This window comes from Protopterus annectens, chromosome 1.part2, assembly GCF_019279795.1.
Source record: "Protopterus annectens isolate FY-2018-M chromosome 1.part2, PAN1.0, whole genome shotgun sequence".
In the NCBI taxonomy this organism is placed as follows: Eukaryota; Metazoa; Chordata; order Ceratodontiformes; family Protopteridae; genus Protopterus; species Protopterus annectens.
The window spans coordinates 212,119,810-212,142,948 of NC_056727.1; the positions used below are offsets into that span (position 1 = coordinate 212,119,810).

At 39.8% G+C, this 23,139-nt stretch overlaps 1 protein-coding gene across 1 annotated transcript in view; it reads right to left on the bottom strand.

Moving 5' to 3' along the window:
- Positions 1–23,139, bottom strand: part of VPS54 (VPS54 subunit of GARP complex) — a 1,876,392-nt gene that overhangs the window by 157,499 nt on the left and 1,695,754 nt on the right. Inside the window, exons 21-22 of the mRNA XM_044055553.1 lie at positions 10,050–10,171; positions 9,859–9,939 (exon numbers count right to left, since the gene is read on the bottom strand). Coding sequence (XP_043911488.1) covers positions 9,859–9,939; positions 10,050–10,171 — 203 coding nt within the window. The remainder of the gene's footprint in view (positions 1–9,858; positions 9,940–10,049; positions 10,172–23,139) is intronic.

Genomic DNA, 23,139 nt, shown 5'->3' on the forward strand with positions numbered 1-23,139 from the left:
CATAAAATCAAAGGATAAGTGCTTTCATGTATTATAACGCTTCTTCATATCCATAAACACTGACTATATCTTCAATTATTATATCCTATACAGTTACACACCAATCAAATAAAAGCATTTGTAAAATTCAATAAAACTATTATTCATTTAATTTGTGCACTTTCAGAGCAGGCCTTAAACAAACACTAGCATTTATTCCAGGGTATTTATCAACCTGTAGCCTAAGAATCCATTGCAACTCCACTTTCTCCAGCTGATTATTAAGATCCCCTCCTCTCATATTTAGTCCTGGATTCACAGACAGTTGATCCCTCTACCCCTACAGTTCCTGTTTCACCAATGCCTGGAAATATAAGGGATGAAGGTGTGGCAAGTGGGATCACGAATGTCATGAGGCCTAGGATTTTGAGGAACTCCTTTTCCAAAGCGACGTCTAGAAGGCACAAATCCAAGAAAATATAGTGTTAAATCATAACTTTGTCTTCTAGCAGTAAGATCATCTTTTTTACTATATCTATCAAATATCCCAGGAAAATTGAGACAGTGCGAGTAAGGACCTTTGAAGGTTCAATTTGAAGCCCAGGTGGGAAAGGGGGACGTGACCTTGTTTAAGAATTCCAAGCGCCTGGATATAGAATCTGCACAAATCAGTAAGGCATCTAAAGAAGAAAAAGTGTGGATTCCTAGGGTTCTGCAAAAGGAAAACACTGGGGCCAAACACTTTGCAAACACACAAGATGCAGCAGTCAGCCCAAAGGATAATGCAGAAAACTGATAACGCAAGCAGGACATAACATATTGCAAAAGTTTCCTGTAATTAGCTGCAATAGGAATACGATAAGCATACTTAATTTATAGTCACCATAAAACAGTAGTCTGGAAGCAATGCTAGGACTGACTGTAAGGTGAGCACAACCACATTTAAAGACCTCCTTAAATCACACCTTTATGCTAACCCTCTTTGCAATTGCAAAGACCTCCCCTGAATCCTCACCCTGCTGTAGGCAGGTTGCAGGTTACCCCCTGAAGCCTCTGATGCTCACTTTACACTGTCACCTATGTGCACTGCATATTTTGTAATTGTAAATATGTACCTACTTCTGAGTACCTTTATGTATACGTGCTGTACCAGTACTGTAAAATATGTGATCTCATGACTGTACTATGAAATTTTTTGCATTTAACTGTTTTTTGCCTTTATATGTTAGCATTCTACCACTGTTATCTAACTACTATTATAATACCTTCAACTGTCACTCTTTAATAACCTATGTATTCACATTGTAACTTCTTGGAGCTTTTCTCCCCAGGACTACGCTGAAAACGGACACTTGCTGTCCAGTTGGATTTATCCTGATAAAACAAATGTTAAATAAATAAAAAAATAAATAAATTTTGAATTTCAGAACTTCTACAAAGATGTTTAGAAAGGACAAATCTAGGAAGGGCCTTACAGGAGTGCTCCTTTTTTGGTACCAAAAAGATTCTATAATAAAATCCTTTGCCTTTGTGTACTGCAGGCACTGGGTATATGATTCCTGCTTCTACAATGTAATGAAGCACTGAAGAAAAAAGCTCTGTCTGTTTGATGTGGGAGGATTTTCTAAGCCACTGTCAAATGTATTCTCCTCAAATTACTGTCACAACCCATATGTCTGAGACTACTTGCAGACACAGCCTGGGGAAAGGCACGAGTTGGGGTAGGGGTGCTCTGTGACTCGGCAGTCATTCTTTTGCAAGAAGTCTATTCTTTTTCAGAAGGGAACTCCCTCTTGTTTGCTTTTGAAAGATTATCCTTCTGCCATTTCCTTTCTGAATCCTGAATTTTGTTTGGCTGGGATGTTTGCTTGTTCTGTCCTTTAAAGGAAGGGACCTTGTTTGGGGAGAACTTGAGTACATGAAACATCCTAGATATCCATGCATTAATTTTCTGTTTATCAACACATTGTTTGAGAATCTGTGCAAAAGAGGGCCCAAATATCAATTCAGAACTTAAAAGTGCATTCAAAACATCAGCTTTTAAATCATAAGAGAAGTTATGATTATGTATCCAAGTAACCAGTCTTAATACAACAAGAGCAGCAGCATTTATTGAGACTGGATCTGCACATTCAAGCATGCCTCACAGCATGTTTTGAAATCAGAGTCAAATAATTAAAAGCAATTTCATTTATGCAGAACTTCTACTCTTAAGATAAGTATTTAGCAAAATCATCCAAACTGTTCAAGCACTGTAAAATAAATTTCCAAATACAGTCTTGATAATTTAATTTTCTAAAGAACAGATTACTAGAGAGAGACATCCACTGGTCCCGAAGACCTAACCATTTTCCCTTATTATCAGAGGGGCACATGATTAAATGAAACCAAGGACCTTTTGTTTGACCAGGTAGCTGGGAAGACCACAGCTGGTTCAGCAGTCAAAGGAGAAGAAAGCCCTGTCATATCTGTGGAAACCCTACATTTTCCTTGAGCATTTTTAGGGACTACTTGAATTGCTACTGGTGTCCAGCAGGCAGTTTTACAGACGTCAAATAATAAAATGAGAGAAAGAGGGTGCCCAAATGGGGCTTACATGAGTAGCAAAGCCACAAAAATCAGCATTGCATCCTATGAAGAGTCAGTGGATTTTCTTCTTTGGATGGCAGAAAAAAAAAAGACTTAAAATACACTTTCTGCGACAGCTGAAGGCTTCCCTCTCAGGATGTACTCAGCCAATCAGCTGTCACAGGAAGAGAGAGAGAGGGAGAGGAGTAAGAGCTTCTGAAAGCGGAATTTTACTGGTTTACCTTGGCAGATGACCCAAAATACCACTGGGAATGATGGACATCAGCCATGTCAGATTCTGCTGTTCTGGTGGAAACTTCGGCAGCGTTACAAGAAATCTTCATCATGAGGTTCATGGTGACAACCATCAAATAGGACATTAGCTTGTCTTTAATAGGTCCATGACACACAACTGGCTGATTATTTGGTCTGTCACATCTCTTATATTCCACATGAGCCAGGGAATTTAATCAGCCTTAAAGACAACACGGAGGACAGGTGCACATATGCCTTCCCAAGTGGTCTACCATTCCATGTTCTACCTCGTGGGTAGACCACAAGGCTCTGATGTATAGCAACCTTCTTTAAAGCAACTGCTGACACCAAAGTACCAAGATGAAGAGTCTCCAACCAAAAACTCTATTCTCTGAGAGGGCTCATGACATGGTACTTGGACTACTGTATCCAGGTTCTCTCCAGAATCACTGCAGGGAATCTTTAAAAGGTCAGCCAGTAGCAAGCCAACCTGGAAACATTGTCAAATGGATCTGAAAGCCTTCTGTAGCATCTGAGTGGACAGGACACTAGGGCAATTGCACAGCATCCTCTCTGACACATCATTCCCAGGACTTTTCCCAAGTTGGGGTCGTCCTCAAATTCCAAATCAGCTGTAGAGGATTACTATGCAGGTTCATCTTTGTGTTTCCTTTTGTATGTTGCCTTCCTAAGCACCTCTGGAGAAGGACAGTCAAAAGAAGAGAGAGACCTTCTCTCATATCTCTCACTCTCAACTGTCCAGAGTTTTGCGGAATATCCAGATGTTTGGCTTATATTTTTGTCTGCTCCTCATAAAATTTTGATTTTCTGGCAAATCACTGGCTAATTATTGAGGATTTAATCCAGAAAATAATTTCACACATTTGAGTTTCAGACTTCATACCTATTATAAAATTCATGCTAATGCAAATTCTTTTATTCTATGAACTTTAAGTTTGTTAGAGCAATATTTAAAAACTGTCTCTATTTTTAGGCCTTTGTCCCCCTATTTATTATGGCTTTGTCCAGATTAGAGGTTGAGAGGATTAGAGGTTGAGAGGTATGCTTTTCTCTTGGGGATGAAATGGTATGAATGAGCTGCAGCATGGTTTTGACCTATCTGCTGTGGACATAAGTCTGCAGAGCCACAGATATATCTGGATCAGTAGGCAAAGCTGGGGCTGTCACAGGGCACTACCTGAGTGAGAGGAGACCACAGTAACAAAAGGCTGCTGGCTCAGAATGAAGTTCAGTGCCATCAAGTGGGTCCACCTCAAAGGAACCTGGATATTTTCAGACATCCAAACTAGACTAAAGGCCCCAGCGTTAGCAATAAAAATGTAAGGACCAAAGTTGTAGCCAAAGCCATAAGCCACAGAACTGACCAAAAAATCACCACAGGAGTCTGGATTGTTGATGACACTAACACAAACTGCAATGTCGAAGTGGACCATAATAGAGTCATGATCAGCATCAACATGTCAGCGACTGCCACAGGCTAAGGCAACGATATCAGTGCAGTATCAGATAATGGTGGTCTCTTTGTAAACAGTAACAAAAAACATGGGGATCAGAGAAGAAAGTCTCAGCATCCTGGCTTAGGGAAGTTTAGATGGTTGTTAGTTCTCTGTCCCCTACTGAAAATGACAAAGGGAAAGAGGCTGTCCAAAAGCTTCTGCTGAACGTGAAAGAAGGCCTCTGCAAACTTGTGATACATGAAATTAAACAAAGAGCCTTACATTGTTGTTGAATGCCTGGAACTGGGGACTTCAAAATCAATACTATTGCAACATCTACCTTAGATGCCAGGGTCAGCTACAACAAAAGAAGCTAGATAAGAAAGCTCTACTGTAAACTGGGTGTACAGAATTTTCAATACCTATAAATGGGAACCTTTATTACAGTAGCTTCCGTACTTCTGGATGCCACCTCAGACATTTGAGGAGAAAAAAGTGGGTTTTTAGTAACCTTAAATCTTCTTTTTAATAAACTCGTCAACTAATCTTAGTGGTCTTTCAACACCAACAGCTTAGATGACCTTGAGACCTACAAAGAAATAATAGGCTCTTGTACTTCTTCAATCACAAGTTATGTGCTGACATGGGTTACCCACACAGGTAAAGCTATCAACTATCATTTTTGTAATGGAAACTGGAAAGAGAGAGCTCTGCAAAAACTGCACACTTGTAAGGATTACGGCACTCACCCGAGCAAGTTATGCACATACTGTTTCTCCTCTGGAGGGCTATTCTCTGCACAGGTACACCTGTGAAAACTATGCTCTATGAATAAACAAGGGCAGCTGCCCAAAAGCAGAAACAAGTAGCAATAAGTACAGCAGGATTAAGCATTAATGAAAACTCTCACTCTAAGATTAATACAAGAAGCTTTTCTTGACAAACAGAAAAAGCCATAAAAAAAGAACCACAATAAAATCAAGATAAACATGAATAAAATAACTTGCCAAAGGTAAACTGCACCAGACAAAAATCAACACAGGTTCAAATCAGAGCCTAGGCCCTATTTCTTTAAAAAAGTAAGCTCTGACAGAATCTTCTAATAAGGTAGAGAGTACTGCTAAAATAGTGAAAAATGAAAGAAATGAAATATATTTGCTCACTACTGTTAAAGCACAAATTTCTGGGAAAGCAGCCTGGAGTAATTTAGAAAGACTGTCCAAATTCTTTGTGTGGCAATGAAACTCTGGGCAGGGACAGTATTATACTACACGAAGGGATAAGTAGAAGTACTTGGCAGCCTAGGATTTTTTTTTTTGGAGGGGGCAGAAGGATTAACCCAATGGCACCCTTTCCTGCACCTGTCTGACCTAGCCTTCCTCCATCAGGACAACAGTCTTCTGGCCCATTCATTTTCCAGTGAAGACAAGTGTCAGGTATTAGAAACTGAACCAGTCTACAAATCCTCCCAAATATCTTATCACTACCCTAATGGCAGCCTCGGGGCTCTACTACAGCCACCTTGGGAGTTGAATGCTTGCTTCTGTTAATACATAACCTTCTAAATAAGTGCCACACTGCTTACATTTGGGTACCCTAGGCTCTTCATCTTGCCAGCAATACACATATATTAGTGCAAGTGCTGCCAATGCAACAAGCCAAGCTGCCTCTCTCTCTGGGATGGGTGATTTGGCATCAACTGCTTACTTCTGTCCTTCCCCACACCCTCCCTTCAGCATCCATGTCAATAGTTCATCTGGGGTGCAGTCAGAGCTGTATCCCTCTGCACTATGGGACTGGGTGTCACAAACTAGAGCACTTTAAATCATGGAATGGTCAAAATGCCCACAAATTCAGTTCTGTTACTGACGATGGATCCACCTTTATCAGAACTGACCATTCCACAATCAATCCATCATAAAAAGTAGGCAACTGTCCAAAATAGCCTCTAAAAATGTTGCTATACACAAGAGTGTCCCATTCATCCAAGATGATGAGAGACCATACATTAGCACTGACTGCCAAAGAGCAGCTGAAGGTTCAGCATGCATGAAATAAAAGCCAGAGATGTCTCCGAATGGCACTATGATGCAACTGCATTTAGAAAAAAAAGATACCTATATCAGACTTGTGCATTACATTCAAAAGAAAAGCAAGTTCAAACATGAGTCTTTTGCTTTCAAAGACCTAAAAAGGGTTACGGTATGACATGTTGAGTCCCAATCAACTCATGAACTAGTTCAGTGAAAGTTGTTTAATCAAAGACTTACTCAGCAGCCCTGGGTGAAGTGTGTGTGTGTGTGTGTGTGTGTGTGTGTGTGTGTGTGTGTTTCAATGGTGAAACAGATTATTAATCGACAATGGCCTATATTACAGGCTATAACAGAGTTGAAACCCACAGTTGGTAACATACCCTTTTTTGTATACAAGCATAGTTCTACACTTAAGCATACGCTTTGTTATAAGGAACAACCCAAGCACTTTTTTAGTATCATCATCAGTAAGCTTGGCACATTTAAATGTAATTGTTGCATTTATTGTCAGTATATATATATATATATATATATATATATATATATATATATATATATATATATATATAAACATAGATCTATTAAGCACCATGGTAAGGAGTTTTTTTCTATATGCTTAAGGAAACTGTAATACTAATAATGTTACCTATTTGGCTAAGTGTGATTCACGTGAAGAGTACTATGTGGGTATGACTAATAGGAGACTTAAGGACCAGATAGCAGACCACACGGGTGATATAAAACAAAGTTATCACTAATGGTTTGTCTAAACATATTTTGGAAAAAGGGAATAATCACAAATTTAAGTTTATGATTCTGAAGATTGTCTATCTACCTTTACGTGGGGGAGACATAAAATTACTAAGTGAAAATGAGATGAAATGGATTTTGAGAATGAAAGCTCATTTAACATTGTTTAAATGACTTTCACTTTAAAACCACTGCTCAAATACTTAAATGAAAGGGTGTAACTAATGTCATGTGATTTGAATCCAGTATTTAAGTGTTACATTGTTTTAATTTGATGTATATTTGCCTGAAGAAGCCTTTTGGTGGAAGTTTTAACTTTGACTATTAAATCAGTGTCCTTTGTGTGCTTTTCCAGTGCTTCATTTTTGTATGACTTCTTGGGAGTCATTGGAATAATAAACTGTTTTCTGCTGTTTTTTTCATATCTTCAAAGGTCATACATCCTTTGTGCGGGGGACTAAGGTGTTCACTGGAAAGGTCCATTTACTGATCAAGACTTAATGAATTGTACAAATCCCCGCAAAAGCCCTACTCCCCTTGTAAGAAACAAAGTATCCACACAAACCATTAGAAATGAAGATGGACAAGATTTTTTAATGAAGCTGCACTCAAATCACAGACTCCTACTGTTACTCGGTTGTGGAGGACAATAAGTCTGATTTCATTTTAACATTTTTAATAAAACAATGAACAATACAGGCAGTAAAAACTTCAAAGCACCCTAGCTGTTACACAGTCAAGCATTCAGCTCATGGCATGCAATCAGAGAGGGAATAAAATTTGTACAGGTAAACAGCACATTCCATTCCCTTTTCCTGTGGAGAAATGAGTGCTGCATAAGTAACAAGTTTGCCTTTCAATGGTTCTGGACAGTACACAAACAACAACATACTAAAGCTTCATTTGTGTGGACATCCAAGATGGCTCCACACATGATGTCTGACACTTGATTTTTTACTCTACCTCTAGGTATCCCACAATGCAGTGCTTGGCTTTAAAATATTACATCATAGCACCTAAACTCCTGTCAATGCATTGACTTTACATGTGTTTTAACATGCACCCTAATTTATTTTAGTCGGTCAGGTTTAATTACCATTTCTTGCTTTTCAATGACTACTACAAAAGTAATCTGACTGTTTGCTGCTGTGATTGACAGCTCACAGCAGGAGACAAAGTTCATATATTGTTGCCTTGTGCTATCCACCTACTTACAGGGGGACATTTACTTTTGCTGCACCATAGCCTCTTCCTGTCCTCAAATTTTAATCTTTACTACCTAAAAATCAGTAACATTGTTTGGCAAACCTTCCAACTTTATCTTTTTTGGGGGTTCTTGAGAAAGAAAAATTCTTAGTGTCACAAAAGCCATAACAAAATTGGTGAATAGCACAAGGCAACAGTACATGAACTTTGTCTCCTGCTGTGAACTATCAATCACAACCACAAACAGCTCAAATTACCTTTGCTACCTTGACAGCTATGAAGGGGAGGTGTTTAGGGGGAGGGGAGATGAGTTCAAGGACTACAACTCAGGTATAACAAAAGAATGAAAACTGGCCACTTTAGAAAGAAAAAGAAGTAAGAGGCATTGAGAATATTGTTCTATGTGATTAGCTCTGCTTGTCTTTTAAGTAGTCAATGAAAAGCAAGAAATGGTAACTGAATCTGACTAACTAAAAAAAAGCAGGGTATATGTGAAATCACATGTAAAGTCAATGCACTGACAGAAGCTTAGGGGCTATGATGGAATATTTTAAAGCCAAGCACTGCATTGTGGGATACCTAGAGGTAGACTAAAAGAAATCAAGATGTCGGACCCCATGTGGGCTATCTCTGGAATTAGATTTAAAAATACAAAAAGTATATGGATTCAAAAAAGTGGTGTTAAAATGTAGGAAACATCAAGACATATTGAAATAAACATGTTTTTTTAAAGTCTGTGGGTGTGGTTCTCTTTTAAAGATTTCCTACAGGTTGCTCTGTCAGATACTGGGTGAGCAAACTGGTGTAATTAAAGAAATACTTTTTCTGAGTGATGATACAGAAACGGAATTGCCTAGACATAGTAAGGCCTTGCTAAGTCTAATTATGGTGGCTGCCAAAAAAGCAATTATTAGAAAATGGAAATCAAAGTCTAAACCAACTTGCCATATTTACTAGCAGTAGTGAATATAGTAACAGATATAAAACAACTGGAATTGGGATCTTTAGGAAAAAGGTAGGAGCAAATTACACAGGGAAAAAAGGGAATTATGGGAACAATACATGCAGAAAAGGAACGAGGTTTAAAAGAATGCTGGATATGAATGGGCCACATAATTTCTGACTGACAATGACTGGATATAGTATAAGTGATGTACACCGTTTGCAACTAGAACTATGTCAACATGGTTTGAGATGTATAATGTTTGCAACTAAAATTATGTCAATACTGTTTACTTTCATTTATATAAACATATGATTGCCTATGCCATATGTGATAATTTAAAAAGATTTTTTTTAAACAAAAAAATTTCATTCACAGACCACTGTTAGCCAGCTTGATGAGTACAAACATGTATTCCTTCTACAAAATGTGAGCACCATGTATTAAGTCAAATGTTACAGTTCAGCCAAAAATCACTGGTGATCCCTCTAGTATTTGTATTTCAAATCTCCTGATAAAGAGCTGTAAGAAACTGCTGCCCTTTTCAAGGCAGTACAGTGAATTACTGAGAGCCAACACACAGCTGATGTTCTTCTACATCAGATGAATTACATTATATACACATTAAAAAATCTCTTAAACTACAGAATAACAAATAAGGAATTACCTTCGATAGTACTTTGTCAAATAAGCCATCCATTATTGCTACAAGCTTTGCAGAGATTTCGGCTATATGATCATTATAATCCTGAAATAAACACATTTTTACATTTTAATACATCATCTATAAAATAAACGTGTACTGTAAGTTTGTAATTGAATTTTATTGAAAGGATTGCATTTAAACACAAACTCTACCTTTGTGATGTGATCAAAATGTCTTAGCATACTATACTGCTTAGGTTGAAGTCGTGACTCAAAGTGTGCCCTCAAGATAGGAATGTAGTGTACAATCAGTTGCAAACACCGGGAAGCTAAGGCTAGGAAGAGAAGAAGAAATTATATTGTGTACCTCACTACTGACTATGTTTTACTTAAAGGACTACATATAATTATATGATTTGATAAACCACCACAATATCATGCTACATATTAATTTCAGTCAGAATGCATCAAGCCAGATTACAAACAGCCTTAACTTCTTTGACAGAATGACATAGAAGGACTGACAACTTCACATTCCGTATGTACTAGCAAGGACTGTGGCATTTCTATGTCACCAACATGACAAAGAATATCCACTTTCCAGTACGCATACAAACAGCAAATAAAGGCAGCAATGTATCTATTACATTTTGATAAAAGCTTAACAATGAAATATTTTCCAAGGCTCCATTTCCAGTGGATAGCTCCAGCCATATCAGGCACACAGTGCAACAGCATTATCAGTAAAGGATAGCCTCCAGCTCTGATAAGCTGAAAAGCTGTTAAGTAATTGTCACTCAGATCAAAGGACCACTACAAGCAAATGATGAAAAAAACATTTTTTTTTATCTTGACACACATTACTGCACCTCCCAAAGCAGCCTGCAGCAAAATAAGTACTCATTCCCATTTTTTTTTATCCTTGTCTGCCCTCATGGGAGCTGACATCCTGATTCCATTGGAAAACTAAATCTGTCCCATAATGCACTCTGAGAGTACAGAATGTGAGAAAATAAGTAGCCCTACCATTTGTTGTCAGACTGCACTTCCATTCACTTAGCAGGGAACACCTGAAAACTGCCATGTTTGAGAGTCTGCAGATTGTGGGTCACTGACATGCAATGAGTTTTACAAATGTTGTTCCTACTGATGTACTACACAATCTCTGAAAGAAGCTTGCAAAAGTGTTAAATTACAGAGACAAAAAATGACTTCCAACAAGGACCAGTTTTGCAAGTTTCAGTTCCTGACCAAGTTACTCCTCCCATCTCCCCTCCTTCAATGAGCTAGTGTCTCACATTTCCAGCTTGGCTACATTCAACTAGTCAACTTTGTATGGCAATAGACAGCAAACAAATCACAGCCTGGTGTGCCATTAAAACTGTTCCTTCATATGTCTCTTCACGTCAGAATAGCATCTCCCAGGAATAACTTCTAAAATAAAACCACACATCAATCTAGAGTTTAGGCCAATCTATCCATTTTACAATAAAACATTAGATTTGGATTGCAGTCTGGCTGCTCAAATGGTTATCATTGCATTGTTACTCTGTTATAGCATAACATGAACTATGGTATATAATGCCAAGCTTTACATAACAATGAAACAGATCTTGGTTTCCTCTTAACAATGATCTCCCAAGCCTCTGATGTGGCCTAGTACTTTCTGCTACTACTGCTTTATGTAATTTGCTGTTTACTTGTAGCATATCTCTCATCCTCTCAGCAACAGACTCATGAATAAAGCTTCCAAATCAGAAACCTCTGAAAACAGCAGTATTAATGATTTAGTAAGCTCACAAAATAAGACTACATGACTTAGCATTCATTTCTTGAAAGGAAAAAAAAGAAGTATTTAATTGCAATGAATGTCATTATTTATTCATGAGAATCCAACACATTTTTCAAAAAGCATTATGGACTGTAGTATGTTAGAGCAAAAGTATAAGCCAAAATTAGGGACACTTGTGGGGTACACTGATAAGCGAGCCAACACTCCTACAAATCTGTTCCTCAGTGCAACTACCCTAAATCAGGCAGGAATGTACATACTTCATGACACACACGTATTGAAACAGTACCAGCAGCTGTAGCAGTAATACCATACTTCAAAACAGGGCACTCAAACAATTTTACACAATCTCTCCATTACACAATCTCTCCATTTCACAATGCAGAACATTTACACCACACTTACAAAGGAACGCCACCACTCCCCACAAACCTGCAACCACCCACACCCACACAACATACCAGTCAACTTTAAGGCTTTTCCCACCTCTCTGCAAAACACTGCTGTGATGGCTTTGGCAAATGAAAACGACTGATGGATGTCTGCTCAGGACTCCCCATCCCTACCTACTGGAAAGTACATCCCCCTGAGATCTCATCATAATGTTACTAGGCCTGCTGACACCTGTGCCAGATGACTTGTAGGTTGCACTGGGAATGCAACCCCATACATCAAAATTTTATAAAATGACTTTCACAACTACAAACACACGGTTTTATTTTCTGGAAATCTTTTATAAATATACATAAATGCACAATTATGTATGCGTATATTTACCAAATATGTACCTGCACAACAAATGTGTGTGCATGTTTATGTATACTTGTGTGTGTGTGTGTGTGTGTGTATATATATATATATATATATACACGTGTGTGTGTGTGTGTGTATACATATATATACATATATATATATATATATATATATATATATATATTTATATTTATATATATCTATATATATACACGTGTGTGCGTGTGTGTGTGTGTGTGTGTATATATATATATATATATATATATATATATATATATATATATATATATGTGTATGTGTGTGTGTAGGGAGAGAAAGAGAGCTACACATATACATATAGAGAGAGAAAGAGTAGTTCTTTTAGCCTAACATTCACTTGTTTGACCTAGAAAAACTGCAGCTTGGCTTTACCTTTGCCGAACATGCAGTTTTCCAGTTTTGGTTATGGTGAGTTGTATGTGCAGAAGCTGAACTGCATTATATTGTTTAACCCACCTTGAAGTGTGATGTAAATAGACACACCTCCACCCTTTGTCCTTTTCTCTGCAGTAGCTGATCTAAATGTGTGAAAGGCATTATAGACCTACACTGCTTGTGTGCTTTCTGTGGCTATGAACCATGCCTCAGTAACTACACAGACATCTATATTCTCCAGAGTCAGGAGAGGCTTCAGAGAGTGGAAAGACAATTAAAAAATAATCTTCTGTTTGTTTTGTTGCATCAGTCTTGGAAAAGGTAGAATGCTGCTCACTGATAGGGTCATAACAGCTTGGGACAAACAGTTGAAAAGCTTCATCACATCTCCCTTCATATAGTTCAGGGAGGCACATCTCGGGTCATTTATATCCACATGACTAAATCATACCAGTGCTTGTGGTTCAGTGACTTGAATTCATGTGTGATCTGAAGCATCCCCATCCTGGCAGGCAACTGACCATAACCCTCTCCTTGCTCAGAGTGGTGAGTGGGACATCAGTGTGTCTCACAATGGAGGAAATCTCCTATGACCAAAATACTGGACTGTGAGCTTGTCTGTTTTACAGGCTTAGACTCTGAGACATGAGATATGGCTGAATATGTTATGCTGGGTGCTGTGCCAGTAATGTGTTTTGGAATTTGTTGAAGATAACATTGTAATGTGCGTGTCTCATGAGATTTAGGCAGTGAACTTTTAAGAGCACTTCCATTTTAACCATTTTCAGCTGAGGCCTGGACAGAAAAGCTCCACAAATAATAGAAGACAAAGTACATATACATAAGTGAAAATTGACATCCTCTGCAATTTTAACCGTTTTCAGCTGAGACCCAGGGAGAAATGCTCCACAAATAAAAGAACAGAAAATACATATGCAGAGGTGAAAACTAACATCATATTACAATATCCTGCAAATGTATAGATTAATACAAATATTAATGCACATATGATGTATAATAATACACATATATCATCAAAACAAGATAAATATAATATCATGTAGCACTGAAATGTGCTGACATGTTAGAAGTGCAATGGTTCATTACTCGCTCATAAAGCAAATGTCAGAGTGGAAAAATTCAAAGGGCGGATAAGGAGGAGGAGGAGGGGAAGAGTGAGAAAAAGTATTTGTTAGAAGTAATAATTTGGGCAGATATGGGGAGCCAGGAGAAATAATGAGTAAAAGTAAAATTACAAGTAAAAGAAGTGAAACCAAGGAAAGGGGAGAGAGGATGTATATAGGTATTAGAGAAGGAGAGCAGCAAGTGCAATGCCAGGAGTTAGAGAGGCATTCTTTTAGCAGCAGTTTAAATAAATGAATGTTATGTATTGCCCTGATTGGTGCAAGGATCACATTCCGGACTTTTGGTACACAGTGTGAGTATAGACTTTGAATGCAGTTTTCGTAAGGCTTATAGGTGTGAAGCAGATTTTTGGCAGAAGATTGAAGGTGACAACTTGGGAGGTATTTGCCCCACAAACTCCCTTGCTTGCATACACTAAGCATACAGACACACAACTGTGGTGAAAAGGAAAAAGTCCCTGCTTCCATTCAAACATAAAACTGACACACTATAGACCTTATAATTTTTAGTCAGTCATGATTCAGCAAATGACGTTGTCAGTTTTGCTCACTTCACAGTGATTTAATGAAATGTGATTCATTCAAAAGAACCAGTACCATATATAAATATGTGTGTATATGTATACAAAACTCTTGTGAATTTTAATGTTTGTCTTTAACTGCTGACATTTATGGCTGCATATGAATTTTACAGATACCATGGTGTGTGTGTGTGTGTGTGTGTGTGTGTGTGTGTGTGTGTGTATATATATATATATATATATATATATATATATATATATATATATATATATATATATATATATATATATATATTTTTTTATGTAGGTTTATGTTGAGATGATGGTTGATACCCTGGGTAAATCGCTACACATTTCCAAGGGGGGAGATGAAGTGCTTTTGTATATACTGTGTTTGGATCCTTCCAGAGTATCAGAAGTTGATAACATTAGATTTTGACTATTTTACATGGCTGTGATTATACTTTTTCTTTCCTTTGAATTAAGATGGATGACAAGCAGTCAGGCAGTACAAATAATACCTTCCAAAGGTACTCATAAAAGCCAGGCAAGAAAAACCAAAGATGATCCTGATTGCCCCAAACTGGCCACGCCAGCACTGGTATCCAATCTTAAAGAACTTAGCACAAGGTCCACCCTGGATTTTACCTCAAATCCCACATCTTCTGACTCAGCACAACAATCTGATACTTCACAGCCAGCTAAAGACTTTAAACCTGGCTGCATGGCAGATTCCTTAGTCAATCAGGCAATCTCTCTCTCCAAAGCTGTTATGGATGTCATTCTGGAGGCCAGAAGGCCTAGCACCAGGAAAGCCTATTCGGGTAAATGGGAGAGATTCTCTGTGCCTGGAACTAGGCTCACAGCCTTGACCCTCGTGTCCCAAATATTCCTCAGATACTACAATATTTAACTGAGATGCTGGACAAAGGCCTCTCCTTTTCATCCATCAAGATCCACGCCTCTGCCATCTCTGCTCATTACAACACGGGCCCACCTATTTTTTCTAATCCTTTGCTAAAACAGTACCTCAGAGGGGCTAAAAACATAAGACTGCCCCGTAGAGCACCAATTTCAACTTGGGACCTCAACTTCGTGCTGGAAAAATTAACTTTACCTCCTTTTCAGCCAGCTAACTCAGCAGATTTAAAATATGTCTCTTGGAAAACTGCTCTGCTCCTGGCAATAACCTCAGCACGAAGAGTTTCAGAATTACAGGCACTAACGACAGTGGAACCTTTCAGCATTTTTCACCAAGACAGGGTGTCTTTACGAACAAACCCTACTTTTATGCCAAAGGTGGTATCAGGTGTGGCTCTAAACCAAACTATTCACTTGCCAACTTTTTATCCAAACCCACAGAATAAAGGGGAGACTTCTGCATTCTTTGGACATACACAGGCAGTTACGCTTCTACTTGGACAAAACCAAAGCTTTCAGGAAAACTGAGCAATTGTTTGTAGCATATGCTGCAGCAGCACAGGGAAAAGCCATTTTCAAAACAGACCATTTCAAAATGGATAGGACACTGTATACGTTTCTGCTATACACACCATGGGAAAACTGTACCTAACAGTATTAGGTCTCATTCCACCAGGGCAACAGCCACTTCAACTGCCTACCTCAGAGGAGTACCTACCAAGGACATTTTGGAAGCAGCAACTTGGAGTTCTGTACATACCTTTACCAAGCATTACCATCTGCCTCTTTACTCTAAATCCAGAGCTAGCTTTGCCACTGCAGTGCTGCAGGGCCTTATAGCCAACCCTAATGCCTTATAGAACCAGCCACCCTACCTCAGCTTTGGGACTCTACCCAAGTGTAATGACTGCAGCAGTGTAACACGATGAACATAGTACAGTTTTGTACCCACCATAAATGTAGATGTTCGAGTGTATACACTGTTGCAGTCCAGGTTACCCTCCCTCCTTCCCCTCTTACTTGCTGGTACGTACCTAAGTCTTCTACCCTTTACTACTTATGGGGAGTATTTGCTGGTAACTGAAAGTTTTTGTTTGCTTTTCATATGTATGTTTTATTAGCAATTTGCATTGCCTACCTTTTTGGGGGCACCTGACTTCTGGGGCAAGAAAAACTGAAGAAAATTGCGTCAGCTGCATCTTATATACCCCTGTCGCACTGATGTCAGGGAAGAAGCGACAGTAACCGAGGACGGACCAAGACTTTGGAACTCAGGCCAACTGAGGGACTGCCTGACAGCAGGATAACCCAAGTGTAATGACTGCAGCAGTGTATACACTCGAACTTCTACATTTATGGTAGGTACAAAACTGTACTTTCTCTCTCTTAATATGTAGTGTGTGTGTGTGTGTGTGTGTGTGTCTGGGGAGAGAGTGGGTGTGGGCGAAAACAGTAGTTTAATTTGGACACAGTAGCCATGAAACATTTTTTTTTTTTTTTTACAGACCTGGCCACTACATCGTGGTCACATGACATTCTAGACCTGTGTACTTGTATAATTATTGCATACATGGAATAAGAGAACCGTGGAGCAAAGCTCCACTGACACTGGCTTGAAGCTTTACTTGGGGGATAGTGGTGTCAGTGCAACGAGCTTACTGCGACATCTGTGGTGTGTACTGAGTTGACATGTGCCAATAGTTTTAGCTCCTCTTAGCTATTACAGCACTGTTTTGGGAGAGGGTGGCAAAGCTCCCTTATTCTCCAATGTGTGCAATGTGTGTGTGTGTGTGTGTGTGTTTGTGTGTGTATGTGTCTGCTAGACAAAGTGTAATGGACAGCAAGGTTTGCAGCTATACTGACAAGTGGTGGGAAGTTATCGTAACCTCAAATCTGGTTTTGCTTGACCTAATTAGCCCTTGAAGTTGCCTACTTAGTTTGATGACAGTTTGCATCTTTATGGGAATGTTGCTGTATATTCTGCTTAATTTGGGATGACACAGGCAAGTTTGCTTCTGGGGTTAGTTCTGGGATTACCTCTGGTAGGTACAGCAGCCTCTCTGCAGCCATTGACATGGTTGTACTGAGTTTGAGAGCAACTCAGCATGACCTGCTGCATTCTTGGGGTTTGGAAGGGAACTAATTTTTGAGAAGCCATTACTTAATAAAAGGGCATTTGCCTTGGAATAGTTACCGTTACTGGTTTTAATGGAATTATGGAGTTGATTTTGAAGGAGAGAGCTTCATGGATGGGCCTTACCAGGGAGGAAAAGACTTTGGGGGGGGGGGGGCAGCATTCTTCCATATTTGTGAGCATAAGGTCCAATATGTTGGAGTCTCTAGTGGGCATATGCACTACTTGGTCAAGGGCATTTGTATATAGGAAGTCCAATAATCTCAGTGTCTGTAGATATGAGAGTGTGTAGGATTCCCAGTCTATACAGGGGTAATTCTAGTCTCCCGGGAGTAGGGTATTAGATTAGGTGGTAAGCATCTCCAGTAGGTCCACGTATGTATTTTGAGCTTCCTGGAACATGGAGAATGACCTATACCTGGCTAGGATATGGTTTGGGATTTTGTCTATGGTGATCTGCATGTTGAGGAATTCCATAGGAAATCTATACATCATCCTGTTTGACCACCCTAGAGGTATGCTTGTTACTGATGTACAACGAGAAACCTTCACCTTTAGCCCTTGTCTGTGCAGCTACTGGTCTGAAAGTGTGGAAGGCACTGAAACCTTGCACTACTGGGGTACTCTGACACATAAACCATATTTTGCTAACTGCACAGATGTCTACAATCTATAGTGTGAGAAGGGGTTGGAGGAACTGAAGTTTTTATTTATGCTCCTGGCATTGAGCAGTAACACTCTATTTCAGTTGAGTTGATTTTGCTAAGTCAGTAGTTTTGTCAATTTAGCATTGCCTAGAAAATGGATAGTTTTATTCAAAAGCCTGGAGAGGAAAGGTACAAACCATCCATGGAAAAACAATGTGGTCTGTTAACCATGTCCTTCCAAGCTGTCAAATACTGGATCTCCTTAGGATGACAACAAAAACACAGTTGTTGAAGTCCATCATTTTTTGCTCATATTGTGACATCATCCTCAGTGATAGTAATATGCTGCTCTATGCTAGACTCATACCAGCTTGAGACACATTTTGAACGCTCCACAATGTTTCTCTTCATATAGTCCAGAAACGTATATCTGAGGTCATTTACATCCACATGGACTATGATGGAATCACACTAGCACCTGTGGCATAATGACTTCAGTGCGTGCATGATTTGATGGATCCTGGCTCTATATAAGCAACTAATGCTCATCTTCTCCTTGCCCAGCCTGGTTAGAGGGGCATCAGTAAATCTTACGATGGAGTCCCCTATGATAAGAGTCCTGGGAAGTGTGTTGGCTTGCCTTTATGGCTTCACCAAGAGTGATAGTACATGTGGAGTTAGGTGGTATTTTTTCTGAGTGCCTCTGGGGCTTGCAGACAGATAGCTTTGACAAGGGGCGGTCTACGAAATTTTTCTTTAGAAAGATTGCTTTTAAGTGTCTCAGCATAAGTTAGTCTAATGTGTGTAGTATGCTATGCAAGGTGGGTGTTGTGTGTGGTTTCGACAACCTGACATGCACTTGTATGAGAGAGGGTTTAGCCTCCATTGTCAATGTGTAAGTACACCTCTCTCATTCTCTGTCTGCTTTTTTAAGGATTAAGTAGCTGTTGGGTAGCATGAGACAAATTCTACATGGTCTCAAAATTGCCCATATTCACCAAGATGGCTACAGAGAAGTTAGGAAATTGCATATCCATACTGTCCAGTCCTTTAGTGCAGACTAATAAGGGCGCTTTATTGAGGCAGATTTTGCTAAATAATAATAAATTCTACTAACTGTAATCTTTACACAATACTGAATTCTACTACAACCATAAGTATTGCCACTCGACACCCAACTAGCTGCTCTAAGCTTGTCAGCACACAAAAGGTATTTGCTCTATATTGCTGCTTTACAGGGTACAGTTTTATGAACTGTTCTACAGGGAAAATGTGCTTTCTAGGTGTTTGCTACTATATAGGGCTAACTCGTACAAATGCTCAAAATTTATAACAGAGAGAAAAAAAAAACAGAAAACTTACTAATGAGCAGTCTGGCCAATAAAATAACAACCTTATGAGTCCTTCTGTGCATTTCCCAACAGCAATAGACCAGGCAAACACTTCTAGTCACAAGATGATCAAACCCAGTCCTCCTAATGTAAAAACACAGTAGAAGAGACCCACAAGTGCAATGCTATTACAAATCAATTAAATAGCTAGCAGGAAATCCCTTGTTGAAGTCGACTTCAAGACAGTCTTACAGCAAGAGCAGAGAGAGGAAGAGCAATTTTTGTACCAAAAATACAGTGAAATGCACACAAAATCAAGAAAAGTACAGTTGTGTAAAATCTTACCATAACAGTAGATGTCCTTGCCTTCACCTCTGCAGTATTCATTACAAATGGGATTTCCTGCCGTGAAGCCCACCGTCCGGCCAGTTTACCAAAGTCTACCAGTGCTTTAAGATACGCTGAACGTCACCTACACACTCCTTGCGAAGCGTAGGGCATAAAGGTAACATTCAGGCGTACCATCCTCAGAAGTGATTGCCCCAGGAACAGCAGTCCAGGGAAAACCAAGGAGAACTTGCACATCCAGGAAGGAGAAAAAAAAAATAGGGTGGTGGAGGAAGGGAGTGAATACTGCAGCAGTGAAGGCAAGGACATCTACTGTTATGCTAAGATTTTACACAACTGGACTATGTCCTTACATTCACAGCTGCAGTAGTCATTACAAATGGGAGAGTGCCAAAGCCACAATAAGAAACTTGGGAGGAGGAAGTAGCAGTAAAGCCTTCTATGAAGCTATGAAGAATGGCATCAGCAAAACCAGCTCTAGCTCTGGAGATACCATCCAACAGGTAATGTTTGGGTAAAGGTATGTACAGAAGTCCAGGCAGCAGCATCAAGAATAGAATTAGCATGTAAGCCTTTGAAAAAAGCATCAGAAGAAGCCACGGCTCTAGTAGAATGATCCTTTACAGAAGGAAGGCTCTCGCCATGAAAAGTGTAACAAAAGGAAGTAGCCTTTGAAATAGTTTGCTTGGAAACAGCCAAACCTAAAGACCTGGGATGAAAGGAAAACAACTGGTCAGATTATCGGATAGCTTTAATTTTATCCAAATAAAATCGCTGTCTATGCACATCTAAAGTATGCAGCACCCTCTCACTGTCAGATTGCGGACAGAGGGGAAAAAAGTAAGCAAATTAATACACTGACTAAGGGACAACTCATTAACCACCTTTGGCATGAAAGGAGAATTAGTATGCAAGGACACCCTGTCCTCATGCAATATCAAAAAAGATGGACAAGCCATAAGGGTTTGCAACTCAGACACCAATCTGGCAGAGGTAAGAGCTAACAAAAGAACTGTCTTCCAAGAACATTGTTGCAAGGAAGCTGAAACAGCAGGCTCAAAGGGAGCCTGAGTCAATTTTTCCAGGATGAAATTAAGATCCCAGGGAGGATTAACAGGCTTCCTGAGAGGTCTAATATTAAGGATGCCTTTAAGAAATTTCTCAGCCTAAAATCTAGAAGCTAACGGGGGAGTTAAAGGCAGACAAGCAGAAAGAGATGATAAGTAGACCTTAATAGAAGGCCAAACCAGCACTGAGAAACTCACACAAATAAGAGAGAATCAAAGGAACATCCACAGAAAGTGGGTCCAGGTCACGAGAAAGACACCAAATAGAAAACATCTTCCACTTAGACAAGTAGGATTCCTAGTTGTAGGTTTCCTGGCCTCCTGCAGGACCTGTGGTACATCCTCAGAAAAAAGGTGTCTATGAGGAATCAAAACCCTATCACCCACAGTGTTATCTGAAGTGTGGACAGGTGGAGATGGATGAGAGACCCCTTGTCTTGTGTGAGGAGATCCACCCTGTGAGGTAACATGTGATGATTGCCCTTAGCTAGATACAGGAGTAGAGGAACCAGTGCTGTCGTGGCCAAAAGTGGAGTCACCGACAACATTTTGGGAGCATCCTGTTGAATCTGAACAGGACTCTTGGAATGAGAGGAAGGGAGGGAATGCATAAAGAAACATCCCTTCCAAGAACACGAGAGGGTGTCCACCTTCCATACCACAGGACCTGGGACTCTGGCACAAAACAGAGGAAGCTGTCTGTTCAGAGGGCAGGCAAAGAGATTTACTTGAGGAGTACCCCATTGGTGAACAATGTCCAGAAACACATTCCAATTGTGGGATTGAGTGAAGGACCTGCTTAGATTGTCTGCCACAATGTTCTGATCTGAAGGAATATAAACCGCCTGAAGAGTCACTTGATACTGGATAGCCAGATCCCATACCAGAGGTGCCAGCCAGCAAAGATGATAAGATCTATTATCCCCATTTGTTAATATGCCACATGACTGTAGTATTGTCTGTGAATATCTTAAGAGGCCCCGGAGAGCCAGCATAAGAGCCCTCATCTCTTTGATATTGATGTGCTCCTTTTGCTGACAAGGCGAACACACTCCCTGAACCCTCAGGGAGCCAAACATTAATCCCTATCCCACATCTGAAGTGTCTGTGAACAGATCCTGAGAGGGAAGAGGAGGTTGAAAAGGGAGCCCTGGATTCAGCGACAACTGCTGAATCCACCACAGAAGTTCTTTCTTGAGACATGGGAGAAGAGAAACAGGAGAGTCTAGAGGATAAACATGCTGAAGCCTCACTGACTTCAGAAACCACTGGAACTTTCTTCATGTGGAGTTTGGCCAGAGGATGCATTGGAATGGTGGAAGCCATAAACCCCAGAGCTCTCAGAAACTCCCTGGTTGTAATGGAGGCCAGGAGAAGAAGAGTTTGAAAAAAAGAGATTGAGAGCTAATGCCTTTGGAGGAGGCAGAGATGCCAGCATTGGCACTGTTTGAATCCTGCAACCCAGAAAGACATGATCCAGAGGAGTCAGGGAAGACTTTTTGAAGTTTATTGTGAACCCCAGGCTTTGAAAAAGAGAAATGGTAAATTGAAGATTTTGCAAAAGGACCTCTGGAGAAGATGCCTGAATCAGCAGGTCATCCAAATAAGGAAATATTTGCATCCCTTGAAGCCTACAATAGGCAATTACAAGTGCGAGGCATTTGGTGAACACCCTTGGAGTTGTAGAAAGGCCAAAGGACAAGTAACAGAGAAATGCAAAATTCTCCTGAAAAGAGGATGGATCAGAATATGGAGATAAGCATCCTTGAGTTCCAGAGACACCAGAGAAGCCTGAGGGAGCAAGAGAGGGGAAAAAAAGGACTGAAGGGAAAACATAAAAAAGAAAGGCACCTTCAGAAAAGTGTTTAGATGGGAGAGGTCTAGAATAGGTCTCAAAGTACCTTCTTTTCTGGCACCAGAAACACTCTTGAATAAAACCCTTTCTCCCTTTGAGACACAGGCACATCTTGAATAGTACCCTGAGACAAGAGGTCTCGAAGAACCTCTGGGAAAAAAGGGAGTTGTTCCAGTGGAGCCTGAGGAATACCCATAAAAGGAGGGCAGGAAATCCACACCAAGAAGTACCCCTGCCAAATGACTGACAGGACCAAAGAATCCTGGTTGATTTGGAGCCAAACAGGAAGAGAGAGAAAGGCAAAGAGGAATGTGGCTGGGAACAGGTGGATAGTCAGATAGCACCTGGTTTGTCAAGAAAAGAAGACTTAAGAAT